The following is a 20,641-nucleotide window of genomic DNA, read 5'->3' on the forward strand; positions in this document are numbered from 1 at the left end:
TTACTGCTGGAAAAAATTAAGTTCAAAATAATTTAAAATATTTCTACAGCTTCAACCCTTTTTAAAATAAAGTATTAATTAGACCGGCATTATATGCTAAAATCGCAACAACCTCCTGCACCTGGGATTCTTTTACTTTAAAAGAAAGTACCTTCTTTATGGAAAATTGTTTAAAAGATATAGTTTTCAGCCGAAAAATTAAAAATATAGTCATAAAAAGCAAGTTTGGGGGCAACAAAAGTTGCGTCGCGTCCCTTTAACGACGCCGCTGTACAAAACATTAAAATTTGGTCGTTAATAATAAAAAAAATGATAGAAAAATAAATTACTGATGTCAAAAACATAAATAATTTTTAAAAACACGTTTTTTGAGACCGTTTTACTGCGGAAGTTATTTTCAGACACTCATTTATTAAAACAAACTAACGTTATTTTTTAATGTTCTATTTACCCTAGAAATTAATGTACCGTCTTTTGAAACGCCCGGTATACTGTTCTATTTATCACTATAACTAAAACCAAGGAAGTAGCCTGTCGTGTAATATATTGTGATTTTAAACCCTGAAATTGATAATTTTAAGTAATAGTGTTTCGATTTTTTTTGTACAACGAAAATATTGTAAATATTGAGTGTTATAACTGGACTCAAAATCTTTTAAATTGAATATATGGAGTACGCTTTTTTGGGGGTACTTTGTACCAACAAGCAGTTTTTCCACATTCCAGTTTAAAGTAAACTAAAAAAAAATTGTTTCAGCAATGAATTGCTTCTCGACTAGTTTGTAATTTTTATGGTCTGTGTCTTCTTAATCGATTATGATTAAATTTCCATTCCGTGTAATCGTGAGTGGTTTTGAGTCAAGTGTAACTGATCTCAGGTATCGTATAATTAAAACAAATTAAATGTACATAGTCTGGTCACTACCGATTTAAAGCTACATGTGCGAAGCCAGCCACGAATTCGGGACATTTTCGTTTGCACCAACATTTTTATAAAAACTGAAAATAGCAAGAAAGAAATGCTATTAAATAAAAAAAAAAGGGATACTATAAAAAAATACGTTTCACCAATGGAATCCTTTTAACACGTGTTTTTAATTAAGAGAAAGAGAAGACGCATTTTTCAAAAATCAAAAATATATGTAACAATTGGTGTTACAGGATAAAATTTAGATGAGACATTTCGAAGGCCCTTAGAAAGCTCCCTTAACAGTGGCACCCTCTATAGCTGCCAGCAAAGGTACCAAAAACCCGTTTTTAGAATTAATAGAACGAAAATATGAATTTTAAAAAAATCAAAAAACATCTCTAAAAATTGAATTACACGATAAAATTTGGTGGGGATATTTCGAGGCGTCATCTTTCAAACATGGAACCCCTTGTATCACAAAAGCATTTTTAGAATTAATAGAGTGAAAAGATGAATTTAAAAAAAATGTAAAAAAATAAGTGTCGAAAGCGCATTGATCCAAAAGCGCCTTTTTATTCGTATTCAGCCAGAAAGACATTTTCTATATATGCAAAACATTTTTCTTTGTGACGAATTGATCCAAATTATATTTTTACTAAAAAAAAAAAGAAAAATAACTAAATGATTCCCAGGAAAAGGGCAAGATAGCAAAGTGTGACTTTACTTATTACATATTTTTTATAAAAAAAAAATCGAAAATTTCATCTTTATTATAAAAATGCAAGCATCTTTTTAAGACTGAATTACTTGCCTTTCTTACAGATCGCCATAAATATTATTGAAAGCCCCATTTGCAGCAACTTGAAGTTTATTTCTTGTACACGTTATTTTTTTTACAACTTCCAGGAAAATAAGAGTATAAAATATAAAGATACGGGGAACGTGGTGGCTATTGATTTCAATTTCAAATCAATATTTCATTTCGTCACTGTTAATTTAAATTCGAAATCATTTTGAAGAAAGTGAAGATAACGGACGCATGTTAAACTACTGTCAAAAATAATTGGTGCCAGAATTGTTTAGCCCACAATACCACACCCAAATGTTGAACCCAAACTTTATTTGTGGTCTTCTTCATCGTCATATGGGTTTTCTTCCATCCATAAAGGTTGAATTTTGTCCATAAAATCTTAAAACCAGCTACAAAACTTCACGCTTCCCTCAGCATCCCGCGGGATGTAGATACTGTCTTGTATGGGTAGAAGTTGTTTTCTTTTCAAAAACGCTCATAGAAATTTTATTTTTCAAAATAAACTTGTCATGTGCCGTATCATTAAAATCTAATAATATAACAGATAAAATTAAAAAAAAGTTTTCCAAAAACAAAACATTTTTCGTATGTCAAAAATGAAAAGTGTGAGGAAAATATTTTTGTGTTATGTCCAATAAGAATTTCCTTAAACTTTTCTATTTATCATTCTCTACTACAATTAATATTTACGTAGCTAGGAGCATTTTTAAAAATTTCCAAAAATCAGTTTTTTTGGAAGATCTATTGACGCACTTTAAATTTTGAAAAACCAAAAATGATTTCGAATAGAGTTTACAAAACTGCAATTCTTTGAACATTTAATCTTTTTCCGATTTATGAGAGATCCCTGTACTCAAAAATAAACATTCGGGGTGATAAATTTCACTATGATTCAACTTTGTATCCTTTAATATGAGTAAAAAAAAATCTGTAGGCAATAAAAAACAGTTAATTTATCATTTATTACAACACTTACCATTGCCATTTTCTATCACACTGCTATGTTCACTTGTTCACTTCACAGTAACTGCATAAATGAATCTTCCACTTTTGGGAGTTCCCTTTCAATTGGAGCTTAGTCTCTAGTAAATGTCCCCTCCAAATTTTATTTATCTCGTACTCTAAATGCTATAAACGTTTGTTATGTAATAATAGCATTCCTTTTGCGCAATTTTTAGTTTTTATTAAAATATTGGTGGAAACGCCAATGTCTCTAATTCATCCCTAACTTCACACAAGTTGTGTTTATTGTACATAATGTAAGCAACATTTTATTGATTTTTTTTTAAAACAGCCAATATTGCCCTAGAAAGGATGCAGATTAAAGTAAATACAAAGTAAACCTGTAGTTTTTTTTTCGTCTTTGATATATTTCAAGGAAATGCTTATCAATTTATTCTTCTAGGCTTACTGACAAACTAATACATTTTTAGACCGCATATGGCTGATCCTTTCCATCTTCGTGATACTTAATATATGTCTCAACATGGGTATAGTCTTTCTTCTCCTCTTGCCAACCACGAGCAGGGGCTTTATCATAATCGAATGCATTTTTATTAGCACCATATACTTTACTAACAGCTGCTAAGTGATCTCTGTATTTCCCGGCTACGACTTTCTTGTTTGTTATCGGGTCCGTAACGTCTCCGAAAGCGTATAGAATTTCCTTAACTTTGTGGGTTATCGTGAGAGAAGTTGTGTCGGGTAAAATTTCGAGCAAAGCGATATCTCCCGATTTGCACATATTGTCGGGATCCAAAGCGAACACCGGCTCTATTTTCGGGAAATACTGTAACAAATACGTCACTGCGCACCGACGAAAAATTCTAGCAAGACTTACCATGTTTAAATTTTTATCTAGTTCCAACCTCCTCACTTTAAACCTGGAAACCCCTTGTTTCATGCTTGGAACGCATTGTCCCAGTATCATAAACGTTTTAGCAATCGGAGGAAGTGACATCTGCGATTGGGGTTTACAATTTCAAGACTGGATAACACTTTTAAATTTACAATAACAATTGCCCTTATTTTTTAGGTTAGGAAATTCTAGGTTACGTTGACCTTAGAATAACTTCTTCTTATACAATTTCCGACGTGCATATCTTAGAATAATATTTTCCATTTTCATAGAACCAATAGAAAATTCTGACCAGCTGGTGAACTTACGTCTGAATTTTTACGAAGGATGCATTCTTAGGCACGTAAATCATTCAAAATTTAAATTTTTAATTTTTTTTGGTTAGTGTTGGTTAGTTTTGGTTAGTTTATTCTTTTGATGGGCCTGCTAAAGGCAGATGTGGGTGATTGCTGATTAATAATTTCAGTTCGGGAACTAAGTTCACTAGCTGGCTAGAAGTTAGTGGAACGTATATGTTAACAAACTTTCAATGACCGATTGCGTTGACAAACATATAACAGAACATAACATAACAGAACAATAAAAATTCGAATTACGCGAATGCCAAAGTTTGCAAAGAACACAGAAAAGTAGCATAGAAATGATTTAAGAAATTCGTATCATACCGAGGTGCCGAGTTGTCTCACTCTTTTAAATGTTGCCGAATCTGATATGCCATAGTCCTCCGTCCGTAATTACACAATGCATTTTCTTCGCTCGTTATATCAAACTCTAAATTACTATGAAAAATGTTATGGAAAAATTCTAATTTTATTGTATTGTACAACATTCGAACAACCGATAAAAAGTGGTATAATGATATAGAATAACAAATTTTCTAATCGTATTTAATGGATAAACGTTAACAAAAATACACAGCCTCTGAAAAATATTATTATCACCATTGTTTCAGAGTTTGAGAAAAACACTGAGAATTTGTTTTTGAACGTTGTGCCTGATTCCCCAAACATAATTTTTCAAGTACCAACATAACGCATACAATTTTGATTATGATTATTCTGTTGTATTGTTTCGAGTAGTACGATATTAAACTTTATTGGAATATACATTATGTGAAATTTCTTGATAATTATGGATTTTGGAACAACAAGACAACACCGCGGAGCAGGCGCCGTACGCACCGTCGATATGCACTGGGCACTATGTGTTTAATAATTTACCAACTAAATAATGTTTTTGTGTGAGGAAATAACTTCGTGGTCGTCGCGTTTGTCTGCGTAACGCCTTATTTCCTTACGTTTTCGCGTTGTATTATCGACGAATCCACCGTTAATCGAAGAAGTGCTCTAATCGTGGTTTGTTTACATCTGAATTTGTGTTGAAGCTTTGCATTCCTGTAATGTAAAGTCGTTGGGATAAGGGATATACTACTAATCCGTGGATTTTCACACCCCTCGAATAGAAACGTTGATCGCAAAGGTAAGACGCGTTGGATTATTCCGCTAATTACATTCCCAAAGTGGGGTTTTTAATATTTTTAGAATTGAGGTTATGGATAAGGGAGATGTTTATTTCCATGAAATACCACAGATTTCGGGTAGTACGCTATAATGCCGTAAATTTTTCGATATAAGGCAATCGATGGAACATATCTAAGGTGCGGAGGTACCTATTTAAGTATCTACCCGGTTTTCCGTAAAAAAAAACCTCACTTTAAATTTAAATTCATAATGTTTGTGGTCCTTTTTTCCCCGGATATAGTAAATGGGTCAAATTTGTTTTTTAATACTATAAAAGCTATTTTTCTAAAGCGATAATCAGCTTAAAACCCAATAATAATAATTTACTGTCGCAGTTGGCTAAAGTTGTATTGGAAACCGAGTTAGAATCCCCCCCGTAAAAGCCCTGCCGAATGGAAGCAGGAAAGTCCACCGTCCATTTGACGAACGCTACTTTGTATTCATTGCATCCGCGGCCCCAACTTTGCATTCCCTGTTCTCGTCCCCGCCATTGCGCGCAATTGAAAAGTGTTTTTTTATCGCGTTTTACCCCCCGTTTCAGTTTTTGATCGATATCTTTTAAAAGTTGCATGAGCGGAATGAATATTAACCGTTTAATATTTAACAAAATATCGAGTGCAACGCGCGTTTTGAAAATAGACGATAGTAGCGGCCCGAATAACGGCATCTCATTAACGATCTCATTACACCCGTAATAACCTGTGTAAACAGTGATGGTTAATGTGCCCATTTTGCATGTGAAGCATCAATACTCGGAAGCAAACTATCAAAGGATGTTGTCGACGATAAGGGTCAAAGCGTATTGCGCAATAGAATTTATGACATCGAACTCTCCCTGAAAATGTCAAATTGCCATACGCTCTCTAAATTGGAGGTAAAGTCTGTTCATATATATAAGAAAGTGACTAACTGATACGAATTAAGGAAAGGCCCGGGCAAGCTGTAAGAATGAAATATGGCCGAACAGGTCCGTACTTTGCATAGAATTTAATTATTTGGGGTTTTGTTAGGAAAGATACTAAACAATATTTATTTATGTATATACTTCTGTTTAACTCAAAAATAAAATTACAAATTATTAAATATGCAGTAGTAAGGTAAGGGGGCCTTAAAACTGTATGCCCTAGATTTTTTGCATAATTATCAATTATTCATTTTGTAGGTTCAAGCTTCGTAGAACCTCAATTAATTGCTTTTTGGTATAATCTTCGTGAAAATATTATACATGTAGTTTTGGATTGTTGCTTTTGTGTCACATGAGGAAGGGGTTTTAGTCAACTGTCTGTTGATAACTTGCATTGTCCATTACAATGACGCTATTAGAAGGAATGTTTGGAACTAGTTTGTTTTTCAACCAACTTTCAAATAAATCAGCGGTGGTGTCTTTATGGTAATCCAGAGAAGAATCTTTAATATTTTTCGCAGACAGAGAAAGTCCATTTGGAATCCAACCATCTTTAGAGCCAGCATGAAAAATAGTCATTCTTTGTTTTACACTTATCAGTTGAGTCAACCCAACCCTTTTCCTGGGTATCATAAGTGTCGAACCAGGTTTCATCCAGTTTGTTGTTCTCTGTAAATCCTAATTTTCTCTAGATATTCCAGTCGCCATTTCCGGTTTCTAAAAGATTCCATTGAAATTTGCCTTGTGTCAGTTTTTTTTAATATAAATCCCATGTGTTGAATACACTTCCATAAGGTAGTTCTACCACATTTAACACCGGTTTCATCTTTTTCAAGCCCCCTAATTAAGATATCTAATGTAGGCACGCTTTGTTCCTCGTGTAACTGGTAAATTTTACGCCGTACTATATCTTGATCACTTTCATCTACACTCGAGAAAATGTCAGCATCGCTTCTTTTTTTCCTCGCTGAAATGGGATTATTCATAATTTTTCATACAGTTGATGTTGGTATTTTCGTCAATGTGGCCGTTTCTTCTAAAGGTGCCTGCTTGCTGGCACCACGTTCAATGAGAGTCAAATAAACATTGTTTATAACTGCCTTAGTCCCAATAGAACAGTGTTTTCAACATTTGGGCGGGAGGATCTCCTGAGATACACTAGACTCGCACATATTTTGCATAATTCGCATATGATTCAACACACGCTGTATTACACACGAAATAAGAATGATTACTAATAAACTTAGACCAAAGAATATTTAACACAGGTAGGTATAAAATTATTTTCTATTACGGACCACAATTTTACCTGAATTTAAATTCCGAAACTTGTTACATTGTATGTTAATGACCACCCTTAGATAATCCATACTACTACTACGAGACCAAAATATTATGATTGAGGTTAACATGCCTCAAAGTTTAAATTTTATTCTGAATTTTCTTATTAATGGATATATTTTTTATTGATTTTTGTTGTATAATAATAGAAATTGTAGTTAAAAACTTTTTTTCCTGTTTTTTTTTGCATCAAAAGTAAAATATTTCACAATAACAATGGCGGTAATTTTGCTAAAGAAGTATAGAAAAGTTAACTAGTGCGACCATTGATAAACGTTTCCTTTATAAGTGTTAACCGTTTTCAGCTTTAATTGCCATAAAGTATGTTCCTTTTTCTGGGAGAGTAGAATTGTGTCTATAGTCCAATTCATTTCAAATGGGAGAGCGGTGCTGAGAATCGGAAAGTCGGGGAGTCGGTTCTCATACAACATGTTGATTTGTTTGTAAAATAGACAATAAAGCTGAAAAGTATCAGTGTGTAAGGGAGTATATATTCGATTAGTTTAATGAGGTATTAATGACTGAAATGAGACGGTCCGTCAGATATAATTTTTTTTTATTTATTTTATTTTCAGTTTCTTACCATTAACATTTGCTCTAGAGGGAATTACGAAAAATTGGGTTTAAGTGTAGCTGTGAGTGGCGTTCAAAACAGAGTGGTGTTAATGAAAAGACGGTTTTTAACATCTAGAAGAAGCGGAACAGAACAATGGCGAATTAAAAAATCCGACACATAGAAAAGCTCTCTCAGACAATGATTTACGAGATCTGTTTAAATGTATTAAAGAAATCACAAGAGAATTTAAGCCAAAAATATGGTCGATAGGGGATGAGAACGGAGCAGCGGTCACTGAAATTGAAAAAGTCAAGCGTGCTTGGCGAAAACATTGCATTAACTTATACAAATAAGTAAAACCTATACAACAGGTTCCGCTATCGATTGAGGATGTAGAGCAGGAGACCGATACAGAACATGCGATTCGACATCCAAAAAGCAGGAGAGGATGACATAAATACAGAAATGCTCAAGCATCTTTCTGCGAAAGGTATCGCTCTCTTGTTGAAAATTTGTAACGCACTTTATCAGTTAAAGTACTAGTACAAAATGTAATAACTATAGAACTATAGCATGAATTTCTTATCCAAGCATGGTAATGCTCCGTACCATGCTATCGTATCCAATTTTGGCAAATGCAATTGTTAAATGAAAGGAACTGTATTGGTGGGATCTCAACCCAGTCATTAAAAAATTATTTTCTGCTTTCATTGCAAATTTTTCGTCAAACGTATATTAATAATTATCAAAATTTAGTAAACGTCTTCACCATGTCCTTTTCTCTAAAGAAAATTACGTAATTAAAGTTATGGTTTTATTTCAAATAAGTAAGTTGGCGTTTACTTCAGGAATATCCGGATATCCTAAAAATTTCATCTATTACGATATAACCTCAAATTTTTAAATTTATGTTTGTTTTAGTCAGATCTACATTCCTGGGGAGACACCCTGCATGTGAAGCGATAATATTTGTGCGATGTATATGGGAAACATACACAATGCACTCATATCAGTTTTCTTTTACTTATTTAACTTTTAAAGTAAATAAGTTTTCTAAATCTGAAGAGAAAGAAAGAAAATTAACAGAGAGAATTTTGAAAAAGATAAAATAAATTTTTTATGATAATTTATCGATTTCTTTATTAGTCTATTCATCTATTAAATAATTAATTTAATTATTTTTTACTTTAATACTGACATTTAAACAGGTCATGGTATTGTTTGCAAGGTGGTTTTAAAATAGCCTGTTTTATATATTTTTTAATTTAATAATTCTTAATTTATTAAATATTTCTCTGAATCAGTCAAATTCGTTCATTTATTTGAAAATTCACAAAATGTTTGTGAAATCTGAAATCTATTAAATTTTTGTGAAATCCGTGAAATCTATGACGCTTTAACAATGTCAGATTTTTCCCAATTTTTGTAGTCACAAAAGGCAAATGTCTCTATTATGTTCTAATACCCTTACTAATACCTACTAATTCCGTTGGTATTTCTGCTAATTGATAAGAATAAATTTGACTATAATCGTATTTTTTTTTATCTACAGAAAATCAACCAAAATTGCTAACTAAATGGAAGAAAAAGAAAAAAAATTAACAAATTTAAATTTTGAAAAAAAAATCATTGTTTATTAATTTTACACTCTTACTGACTTGGACAACGCACTTTTTGGACAAAAAACATTTTTTTATGGATCATTTTTTCTTAATATTTTTTTAACCATGACTGAATACAAAAATTTTCCGCATAAACTTAAATTTATTTTGTCAAAATCGTTGAATTCTGGAAATTTTTCAGAAATATGTGAAATCCTCGGGCAATCTGTAAAATGATAGGGTTTTGTGAGATCTGGTATACCAATTTTGGATGGTGCTTTGCCCCTCGGAGGTAGCCTAAATAACTTGTTTATTTTATGAACAAATACAATCAGATCTTTGGTGTATTATTTTATTGTATACCAAAAAAAACTTAATATTTTAACATTTTTATTACGCCTATAAAGTCAGCTAAATTAAGAAATAAAACGAAAAAAAAAAAACATTCGCACCGTGTTTCAACTTCTTGTTAACTTTTGATCGAGGATATATTATATTAGGTTGTATAGTCTGTCTCAATCTTCATCATGCTGGCTTTTGCCCGCAACTATGGAACTTACCTTCTGACGGCAATAGTACTTTTTTGTTTGTTTAGGTGGGTATAGTCCTATTAAATTAGACTAAGAAAAAACAATGACATTAAATATATACAATAAATTCATAGCTAGGAATATCTATACATAATTACATTTTTAAAAATTAATTATGATAGGATTTATGTTGTTTTGTGTACAAATGTAAGAGTTCTTAATTTTTATAATGTGTTGTTTTGAAATTTTCCAGCTATTAATTGGTATGTTGTTAATTACATTTTTTATCAAACTTATAACACTGGGACTTAAAGTAGGGGTGACATTTTCTGCTCCAGCCTTTGATTCTACGTTGCTCCACAAATGCTCTATGGGACTAAACATGCAATGACATGGAGGAAGGCGTAACACAGTATGCCCAGCCTGTTCAGCCAAATTGCATTAAATTTGGGACTTCCAAAACTTGCGCTTTTTTGTAACTGAATTCAAAATAAATATCATTTTCGAACAAATATTCCTCAATTTCAGTTTTTGAACTTGATTAGGCTGGTGCATTGCGTAACAGAGGGCTTGTTTTAAAGCCAATTTTCAAAAAGTTCGGCACTTTTATGCTCATGATAATCTAAGCTGGAATCTTTAATATTCTTTGTAGGCAAACAGCAGCAAGCAGTTTTGGACAAATCCGTCTTCTGACACAGCCTTTTCTTTTCATTGAGCGTGCTTTTGTCTCACAGTTTTGAGTCGTGTGTATCGAACCATGTTTCGTCAAAGTAAATTATGGATCTGCTGTCTAATCTATATCTTTTATTTTCTTGAATGTAATTAGAACTCCAAGTGCGTAATCTATGTGATTCCATTACTACTTTGTATATTTGCAAGTACTTAAATCCTATTTTACAAACAGCTGTATGGAGTACTTTTTACAAAACTGCTGGATTCCTCCTGCGTCGGTTTTTGCTGAGTCGAACTTGTTAACGTTTCGCCAATCATCCTGTTGGCTTCTTCAGAGCTTGACTGAAACTGACTCCGTACCTACTTACATATTATACCTCTGCTCTTCTCTCTAATAATTTCCATATTAAAGATATCAACCATCACAAAATACACTTCGCCACAACCTTCCAATCTTAAGGTGGCCGAAAGCAATCCTACACTTGCCACTGTGGTCCTTCCTTACATTCAAAACATCACTGGCCACATATTAAAAATTCTAAAAAAATATAACGTCAAAACCAGATTTACCACTTGTCCAAAAATGTCTCAGCATATTCGATCCGTCAAAGACAAAATTCCATTTGAGATGCCAGGAGTTTACAGCATTCCATGCGTATGCGGCAAAGAATAGATTGGAGAGACCTGACGAAAAATATAAACTAGGCTCGAAGGACATGAAAGAGCCTTAAGACTAAGACAAATGAACTCATCAACAGTTGCCGAACACAATCACGAAAAATTTTATTGTCACCCATATGGGAATCAGGCTTTCGAGACGGTGCTTTAGCTTTAGCTTCGCCCCCCTCAAATAATATAGAAGCCGGTACAGAGTAAAATGCAAGCCAGTTTTAGTCAAGCTCTGAAGAAGCCAACAGGATGATTGGCGAAACGTTAGCTGAGTTCTACTCAGCAAAAACCAATCCAGAAGTTTTGTAAAAAGTATTACAGTAGCCTGTCGAAGTTTCTTTGAAAAATTAGCTCTATGGAGGGTGGCACGCCTTATATTTATATTGACTTCATCTTCTTCTAGTTTTTATTTCAGTTTATCCAAGATAGAAACAACTTCGCTTTGATAAAGGCAATATATTTTGCCTTCTTGTTAGGTCCTGATCGGTGAGTTTGAAAATCACAACTTATCGACGATATTAGCGGTTCTGTAAGTAAACAGGTTTCTTTTAAAGCTTCTTGTTGAATAAGTCCTCTACTAATTAAAGTTTCACATACATTATTCACAACCTGTTTTCCATCAAGCGACAAATGAACTTTTTCGAAACGCACAGTAAAAATAATTATTCAACACTGCCACAACACTCAAGAAATATATCGGAAAGAAAGAAACGCACCTGGCCCACACCCGCGTTGCCACTCAAGCATTAATAATTTTTTTGTTAAACGCGATGAAGATTGAGACCCGGTATACCGGGTTAGTAAAAAGTACCGGAACACTTAAATATCTCCAAAACTGCCAAAGCTGGAACGATAAAATTGAATACCTGCTAGTTTTTGAACATGCATAATTCAACATTGTTGTCAGATTTACCACTGTCAATGAAAAATAAATTCGGAGTTGTGTTGTCAAAAACCTCCAGATATTGAAATTTATCGTTTCAGTTTTGGAGATATTTAAGCCTTCCGGCACTTTTTACTATCCCGGTATAAATTGTCATTATTAAAAAGAATGTGGGCGTGGCAGATTTTTTTGCCGCTGCATCATTTCCTCGACGTAAAACAGGCGCCTTTCGGGTCCAATCTACAGAAACCGTCGCCATAAGATAAACGTGTAAGCACCTGTATTTGGGTCTATCATAACGATATGATAAGGACCTGTGCGCCACTCCCATTTTACACCTCAACACGGGAGGTTATTTATATCGGTTATCGCGTGTTCGTGCGAGGTCGGAAGTGCACGATGATACACATTAGAAAACATCGCTCCACGTTCCCAAGATCCGGGATATATATGTTCGTAATAGAGATAACGGGCGTACAATGCAAAACGGGTCTGGTCGATTTGTGCCCGTCGTAATTTAGAGTTTATGATTTTTTTTTTATTGATTTTTGATTGATATCGACTGCGCATGGTGTAGGGAAGGGAAAAATTAACCAAATTTGTGTTCGGTATTATTATTATAAATTCTGGTTATTTGTACATTTTTTAGTTATTTTTTGAATAATTCTGTGGTTAAGTCTAACGCCAGAGCTTTCGAAAATCTTATAAATACTAATAACAATTTTTTTAATCCATATAAAAATTGTTGCTAATCAGTAACTTTTTTTTCATTAAATTCTTTTTACCCAAAATTTTGGTAAAGTTGGTTAAAGTTAGTCAAAAATAAATTGACTTGATGGCTAAAACTTATAAAAGATAACGTGGGCCCCCTTGCCCGACCCTTCCTTAACGACTCTGCGTTGACTTTGGGCAAAAAATTAAAGATATTTTCTTGTCACAGAAATTGTAGTGTTACATTTGGAAATACAGATATAAGGAACAAGGAAATGCTAATATGAAATTTTATTATACGTAAAATTATGAAAATTATTGTTATTTTAAATAAAGCCTGAACTATTTATCATTAAACGCTTTGTTCCACAGACCTATTTGAATAAATATAAGTGAAACAAAGAAAATCGTAATAAAAGTTTTTTATTCATAGATTATGTTACCGCTAATATTCGAAAACCATTAGCATGCATTATAACTGAGCATTTTACGAACCGTGCGTATTTAATATTCATAATTCGGTAATATTCATAGTAATAAGTTTGATAATTGATCATAATAAAAAAAAAATTAGGCGTAGTAGCTGAAGATTTTAGTCATTCGTGTTTATAGGGGGTAGAAAACACTAGAAAGTAGGTACTTATTCTGCAATCTATTTAAACAGGAACATCACACATAAGTACTGTTTCTGCGAAACTTAATACAGCTTCATCTTTTAATTATATTGTACGCGTACTCAGCCCTCACTAATGTCTAGCCAACCGGTGAACTTGCCTTCTGAAGTAAAACTATTAATCAGTTATTATCGGTATCTATCTTTAGCAGGCACATCAAAACCAAAAGTAACCGAAACTAACCAAAACTAACCAGCACTAACCAAAATAAGTTTTAAATCTTTCTGTCTATATATCTTTAGCAAACACATCAAAATCAAAAGTAACGGAAGCTAACTGAAACTAACCAAAATAAATTTTAAATAATTTAAGTTAAGTTAAAATTTTTAGTTATTATTAATATTAATAAATATCTGACCATTTAAGTATTTATGCATAATTCCTAATAAGCTCGGTTAATATGCAAAATCTCTAACGGTTTCAGTAATTATGCATAATTCCGGTTTTCGGATATTAGCGGTAACAGATCACACATCGATACTTTCATAGCCAATTGCAAAGCATAAAATCTAAAACATAAAAATCTCACAATGACGAAATGTTATTTGCCGTTATATGTTTTTTTAATACAGTTAATCATTCAACAATACCAGTGGTACATTCAGATAATAGCAACTTGCACAACATACAATTCGTAAATTAACAAACATGTTTTTTGCAGTTATAAAAGCTATTGATAACTAAATGTTTTTCAAAATTTCAGAAAAGAAAATTGGGTCTTTTATCTGTAAACGTGTGTTTAAAAATGTGTTCCTAATTTATACAATTCCAGTTCTCTTTTGAAATTAGTAAAATGGCCTATAAAAATTTCTGAAATATGTTTTAGGATTTGCTGATGTACATTTTTTACCACCTGATTTGTTTTTGCAATCTAAATCAAATTGAGTTATTAAAGTCACTGGATCTGTGAAAAGAAACAGAGGTAGCCTGCAAAAATAATTTGTTGACAATGTTCCTTATAAAATTCAACACGTGAAGGTGCTTCTGGAAATACCTTTTTTACTTGCTTAATTAAATTATTTACCAATGGAAACTGGTCTCATATATTCTGCCACCCTTTTGATACTAATAACCTTTTCCAGTGTCTTTTGAAGTAAAGGTACTTTCATCACTTACATCGAATTACTTCTAAACCACCCTGTGTATTAATTAATTTGTAATACTTTCTTAATATTTTAAGATCATGCGGGAGCGATAGTTCATTAGTTCATTGTACTGTCGTTTCTGTGTTCTGTGTTCTTTATTTAAACACGCAACACACGATGATCTTTTGCGAAATTTTTCTGTCAAATTATCTTACAGTAGCTGGATATTATTTTTTTTGTCTGTTCTCTGTTCTCTCTTCTTTGTTCTCCGTAATGGACTCTTGAGTCGGATAATATTGGAACGATTGAAACTACCGGCTTCAAATTCTCCTCCTAACTAAAACTAGGCAATGCGCGGCGGCCCGCGAAATATAGAGCTGATGAGACATCCGCGGCCATCTTGTCTGCTATTAGTGGTTTTTTTCTCGGAAAGTCGCTATGAAACAGTAAGTGACCGAAATTTTGAGATATTGAGTTTTAATTCGGGGCGAGTTTAGATGCAATCTATTGACACTGAGCAGGATCAGAAGTATTTTTAAAAAACTTTTAATTTTTTTTTTCCGTAACCGAAGAAAACTGATTTTCTCGAAAAAAAAGTCATTACCGGTTGATTTTTTGATTTTAAAGTCCTCTTAAGTCGTATCTAGAGCCACAATTTTTGCATTCATCGTTTTCGTCTATCATACAGTGTGCGCTGGAATTTAATATTATCTCGAAACTCAAATATTTACTCTTCTATTCTATTATATTGGCCTTGATAGTGCGGTAGGATATTTAAATGATACAAGGTAAATCAAAAATCTTTCTTCATGGAAATGTCGTTAGGCTCCCCTGGAGCTTATCAGCAAAATACGACGATTGTTTTTTAAAAACTGATAGTAACTATTGTATAATATTGGTTTTCACAGGATAAATGTCTGTGCATATATCTAATTCAATAACGATTTGGTCAATAATCTTTTTAATAATGTCGGATTAATTGCGAGCAATTTCATTCATCAGAAATAAAAAAAACAATGGCTCCGACTGAATACCAGTCGTTGCGTAAAGCGTGCAAATTCGGTTAAGGCTTATCGCGAATTTTTCCAACGTATTAGAGCCTTTTAAAATAGAGACAATGGCGGTACTAAAAGCTGGCAAAATCGCGGACATCTGGTTAGTTCACTTCTCCACGAGACAATACAGGCCGGTCTATATTTTGACTTATTGTTCGAACCTTTTCTTTTTCAATTTAGAAGATAAAAGGAACGGTCGGATTTGATCTGATATGCTTTTGTGGTTAACTTCCTTTAATTTCACGTACTATACAATATGTCTTTATCGCGCGCGTAGGAAACTACCAGGAGTAGCGGAGATTTTTGAGTAGGTTATAGTAATTTTAATTAAATTAAATTAAATTTTATTAAATTAATTAATATTTTAATTTAATTAAAATATTTTAAACGTTTTCCGTGTTGTTTCATTTAGTTTTAGTGCAAGGCGCGCCTATTTGAAAAATATCTGGTCTTTTTATATTATTTATTTATTTATTGCCAATTTGGATTGTATATGGTAGAGTACCAAAAAAAGTTCCGCTATGTTACAAACGATCGGTGATCAACAAAAAAAAAACTAGTGTACTTCAACTATAGCTTAATACATACAATACTATAACAAATTAAGATTTGGTAAGTACATTGTTAAGTTTCTGTTCTAAAAGACACATTTTTACCCGACGTTTGGAATATTGAACTGACAGCAAAAATGTCAATATCTAGGAAACACTTGGTAGTCCGGTGATTGGAGAATTCTGCCCTAGGTTATTTTGTTGATGATTAATACCAGAAATGGTCTCTATATCTCTTTCGTTTTGCCTTTATTATGTCTTTTATTGATAAAATATAGGAGGAGTAGACCCGACACATTAACAGATCTGCCAGTGATCGCTGAAGAGCTAAGATTTTGAATGAATAAGACTGATTCTTAATGTTTGTATTTGTATCGAATCCAAGATATTCCTAAAATCTATTTTGCTTTTGGGTTTCAAATAATGGAAGCAAAAGAAAGCTTACCATTAATCAACCCAGAATACATTGCAACAAGAGGTTTGGATATTATATGATTCTAGTTACAGGAATGTCTAGAAACGGCAGAAAGGAGTGTCTCTCTATCTCAATGCTAAATTTGATATAGTCACTGCTTAGTGGGAAGAAGGTACGCGAGCAAGTAGTCCAGCTATCGATCTGTTCCTTTGCAGAATGTTAAAGTTTCACATCTAAGCCAGATTTTGGTATTTATGGCATTTTATTTTTTTAAGAAGAAAAGCTAACCCACAGACTCTCCAATTTTGGGTTAATACAAATTACAAATAGGTCTTCGCAACAACGGGAGACATTATTAATGATATCTAATTAATAGAGTGGATCTGACACTCAAAAACTAGTTGCTAGTTACCTCTAGAAAGTACTTACCACGTATGAGCTCGTAATATTAATAGGAAGATTATTCTTATTATACTTTTGCATTTTCGATTTAGTCTCATACATAAATAATCATATTTCATCATTAAGCCAATTTTGTTGATAATTAATCACTGTTTGATGATACTGTTTTACTTGATATAAAAAACAGGTAGTCGAAGTTGTGAAAACTCGCGATGGTATAAATTCTAGGGTTAAAAAATTTGATCGATCAGAAGAAAATCAATTCGATTATTCAAAAGTATTTGAGTGACTTCGTTTCTCAAAAATCATTGAATTTGTTCAAAATCTTTGACCTACCATATGATTTACTTGATGTTGACACTGCATTCCTGGCTTCAGATGAGAGTTGTAAGTTATAAATGACTCAACAGCTCAACAGAGCGTGGAGTAGCGTTGGTCTCTGAATATAATCAGTTTTTGTCGAAAAACGAAGAACAGTTTCTGTTTGCTTGCTGCAAGTTGTCAAAGAACCCGAGGATTATTTCCTAACTAATAAAAGTCGGTTTGTGTCTATTAATACAGTAATAAGATGTAAAATTTCATATGGTAGAACAGAACTCTTTTTCTATTAATGCATTTATTGATGTTTTATTGATTAAAAAACTTTTTTTTTCTGAAATAGATAATAATAATAATAATAATAATAATAATAATAATAACAATAATAATAATAACCTATAGTAACAGATAAACCAATAGCCAGCAATAGACCAGACATTATTCTGCTGGATAACGCTAATAAAAAGGCGTATTTCATCGACGTCTCACATCCCTCGGACCACAACCTGGAACAGAAAGAAAGAGAAAAAATTAATAAGTATTACGACTTGGCAGAGGAATATAAAAAAATACTCACCCTAAAAGCAGTACATGTTATCCCTGTATTTATATCGGCCACTGGGCTAGTTACCAAGAAGCTCGCAGGATACATGGAAAGACTGAATATAACGAATTAAACCATCGTTACAAAAATGCAAAAGTCCGTAATGCTTAAAACTTGCAAAATCGTCCGAAAGACCCTGAATATCCCGGAGACATAAACCTTCCCCCCCCAACTTTAGTGACTGGTTAATAAACCCCACTAAAGCTGCTACCCTAATAAGGAGAAAAAAAAATAATAATGGCACTTTATTTCCAACAGGTAATATGACCCAATTACAGGAAACACTAAATATAAATCATCCAATAATAACCAATGCTTAATGCATTGTTTAGAAAGTTACCTTAATTCATGTCGAGGTAGTGTAATAGCGTATCAGAATATCATTATAATATTTATGTGTAGTGTCTGATTGAATAATTGAAAATTGAATAATTTTAAAAAATATTTTCTCAAAATTTACTAATTCAGTGAATAAATTAAAAATGTTTATTTATTAAAAACTATGAGCATTAAATTTTCCATCAGAATAATTGAAAGCATTTCACTATAATTATTTTTTAGTCAATAAAAAAATTCAGAAAAGAAAATGGTTTTCCTTTAAATTCTTCAATCTTTGACCTTGAATATTTTTAAAATCGATTTATCGAAAATGTATAAGAGACCATTTTTGTAGAGCGTTCAATTTCCTATAAAAAATATTAATAAAATTGGCTCAATGATCTATTTGTAGTTTTTGATTAATGAAGATATGAAAGAAAAAATACAAAAATTATTTCCTTTTTCTAAAAGTATGTTTTAAAACAACCCAACGTTACTAATTTGAAGTTTGAGGGATTAGTGTTAAACCTTTCGATGGACAAAAGTTAAGGCTGCCTTATTGTATTGTTTTTATATTTATGAAAAAAAAAAACGAAAAAAGCACGGTCAAAATAAATAATTAATATCCAGATATTTAATATAATCTAGTTATTCTATTTTATAATAGTTGAGATTTTGGTTCTAGCTGAAAAAGTGTCAATGTCTGTTAAAACGAAAAATAAGCTTGGTAATAAATTTTTGTCGTACCTTTTTTTGAATTTGAGATGGATATTTGTCACAACACTTGTTCCAAACTCTTGAAAACCTTTCAAGAATTGATCTCGCTATGCTATTATAGTATATTATGAAACAAGTGCGGCAAACGGCATTTGACTCACGAGTTTATTTGACACGAGGGGAGCGAGTGGTTAATAAACGAGTCACTTAAAAAGTTTACCGAACTTGTTGCATACTTATACTTTTTTTACGACCGTCAGAATACAGGGCCGTCAGAATTGACAAACGTCAAAATTCAAGGCGTGGGAAATATCTCCGAAAACATCCGATTGCTCCCAAACCCGTGCGGTAAAATCCCGGAAATATCCGAAGCTAACGTGGCAAAGTGACTCTTCCCGCACGCTAGATCGGTGTGTAATTAGGTATTTTACAGATGGGAGTAGAAAAAATAAAATAACTAATCACTAATCACTAAATTAAAAACGACAGTTTGGTGTGGAAGCTAATGCCTAAAATCAATTGCTGCGCCTACTTGTTTTAAGGTTACGTTATTAGTAGACAGATACCGTCATCGGCAATATTACATTTATCTAATGTGTGTTTAATAGCCTATGAGATTGACTGAAGTTAGAAAATCTAATTGAATTCTCGCCAGCCATTTGATGATCTTATTTTTTTTTTATTTTTACATTACCTGCTTCTCATCTGCAGTCCAATATGGTGCAAAATGATACTAAACAAAAGAGGACCAGCTGGGACCCTCAGTCCGGTTCAATTGGAACCCATTAATTACCGCAAACGGCTTTCTTCATGCAAACCAAAATTCTTAAGTTTAAAATCTATTTGAGCTCAGCAAAGCCTCGTTTATGTTTTGAATGAATGGAAAAGATTGGTTTGTACCGACAGACCCTTAAAGAAACCATGATAATAATAATGATTAATTTTTTAAAGAAACTTCCATAGGCTACTGTAATACTTTTTACAAAACTGACTTAAACTGTCAAGCTCTGAAGAACCCAACAAGGTTATTGGCGAAACGTCATCAAGTATTACAGTAACATGTGGAAGTTTCTTTGAAATTTTGCTCTATGTAGGGTGGCATGTTGGTTTTATCTTCTAGCTTTTATTTCAGTTTATCCAAGATAGTAACAACTTCGCTTTGATAAAGACAATATATTTTCCTTCTTATTTGGTTCTGATCACTATTGTCGATACGGTGAGTTTGAAGATCACTACGTTTATTTCTTTTCTTTTTCAATTCTCAACTATTAATAGTGTCTGACTCAGGAGGCGTCCAGAAGTTTTGTAAAAAGTACCATGTTGAATAGTTTAACAAAATGATATAGCAACGAAATTGGTCCGTAATTATCCCACTTATATATTTTACACTTCAAGTATATGATTAACACATTATCTCCCAACGGCTCTCTGGTATTAGTTTACACTGAGTTTTAATTACTTGAATTACATGGGTGGACATTTTTGGAATTATATTATTGCGTCTAACTTTTGGTGTTTAAAACTTCAACTAGTTGT

General features: G+C 32.6%; 2 protein-coding genes across 3 annotated transcripts in view; one reads left to right on the forward strand and one right to left on the reverse strand.

Moving 5' to 3' along the window:
- Positions 1–702: 702 nt before the first annotated feature.
- On the reverse strand, positions 703–3,794 carry LOC132708322 (small ribosomal subunit protein uS17m). The gene is made up of 2 exons (XM_060680586.1): positions 3,562–3,794; positions 703–3,510 (listed from the first exon to the last, which is right to left on the reverse strand). The coding sequence occupies exons 1-2, from the start codon at positions 3,679–3,681 to the stop codon at positions 3,151–3,153; spliced, it is 480 nt and encodes a 159-aa protein (XP_060536569.1). The 5' UTR covers positions 3,682–3,794; the 3' UTR covers positions 703–3,150.
- Positions 3,795–4,775: 981 nt separating this feature from the next.
- Positions 4,776–20,641, forward strand: part of LOC132696374 (semaphorin-1A) — a 785,898-nt gene continuing 770,032 nt past the window's right edge. For both annotated transcript variants that reach the window (XM_060661169.1, XM_060661178.1), the window contains exon 1: positions 4,776–5,058. The gene's annotated coding sequence lies outside the window, so the exon portion shown is untranslated. The remainder of the gene's footprint in view (positions 5,059–20,641) is intronic.

The sequence above is a fragment of the Cylas formicarius genome, unplaced genomic scaffold (genome assembly GCF_029955315.1).
Source record: "Cylas formicarius isolate icCylForm1 unplaced genomic scaffold, icCylForm1.1 PGA_scaffold_10__41_contigs__length_53128322, whole genome shotgun sequence".
Lineage (NCBI taxonomy): Eukaryota > Metazoa > Arthropoda > Insecta > Coleoptera > Brentidae > Cylas > Cylas formicarius.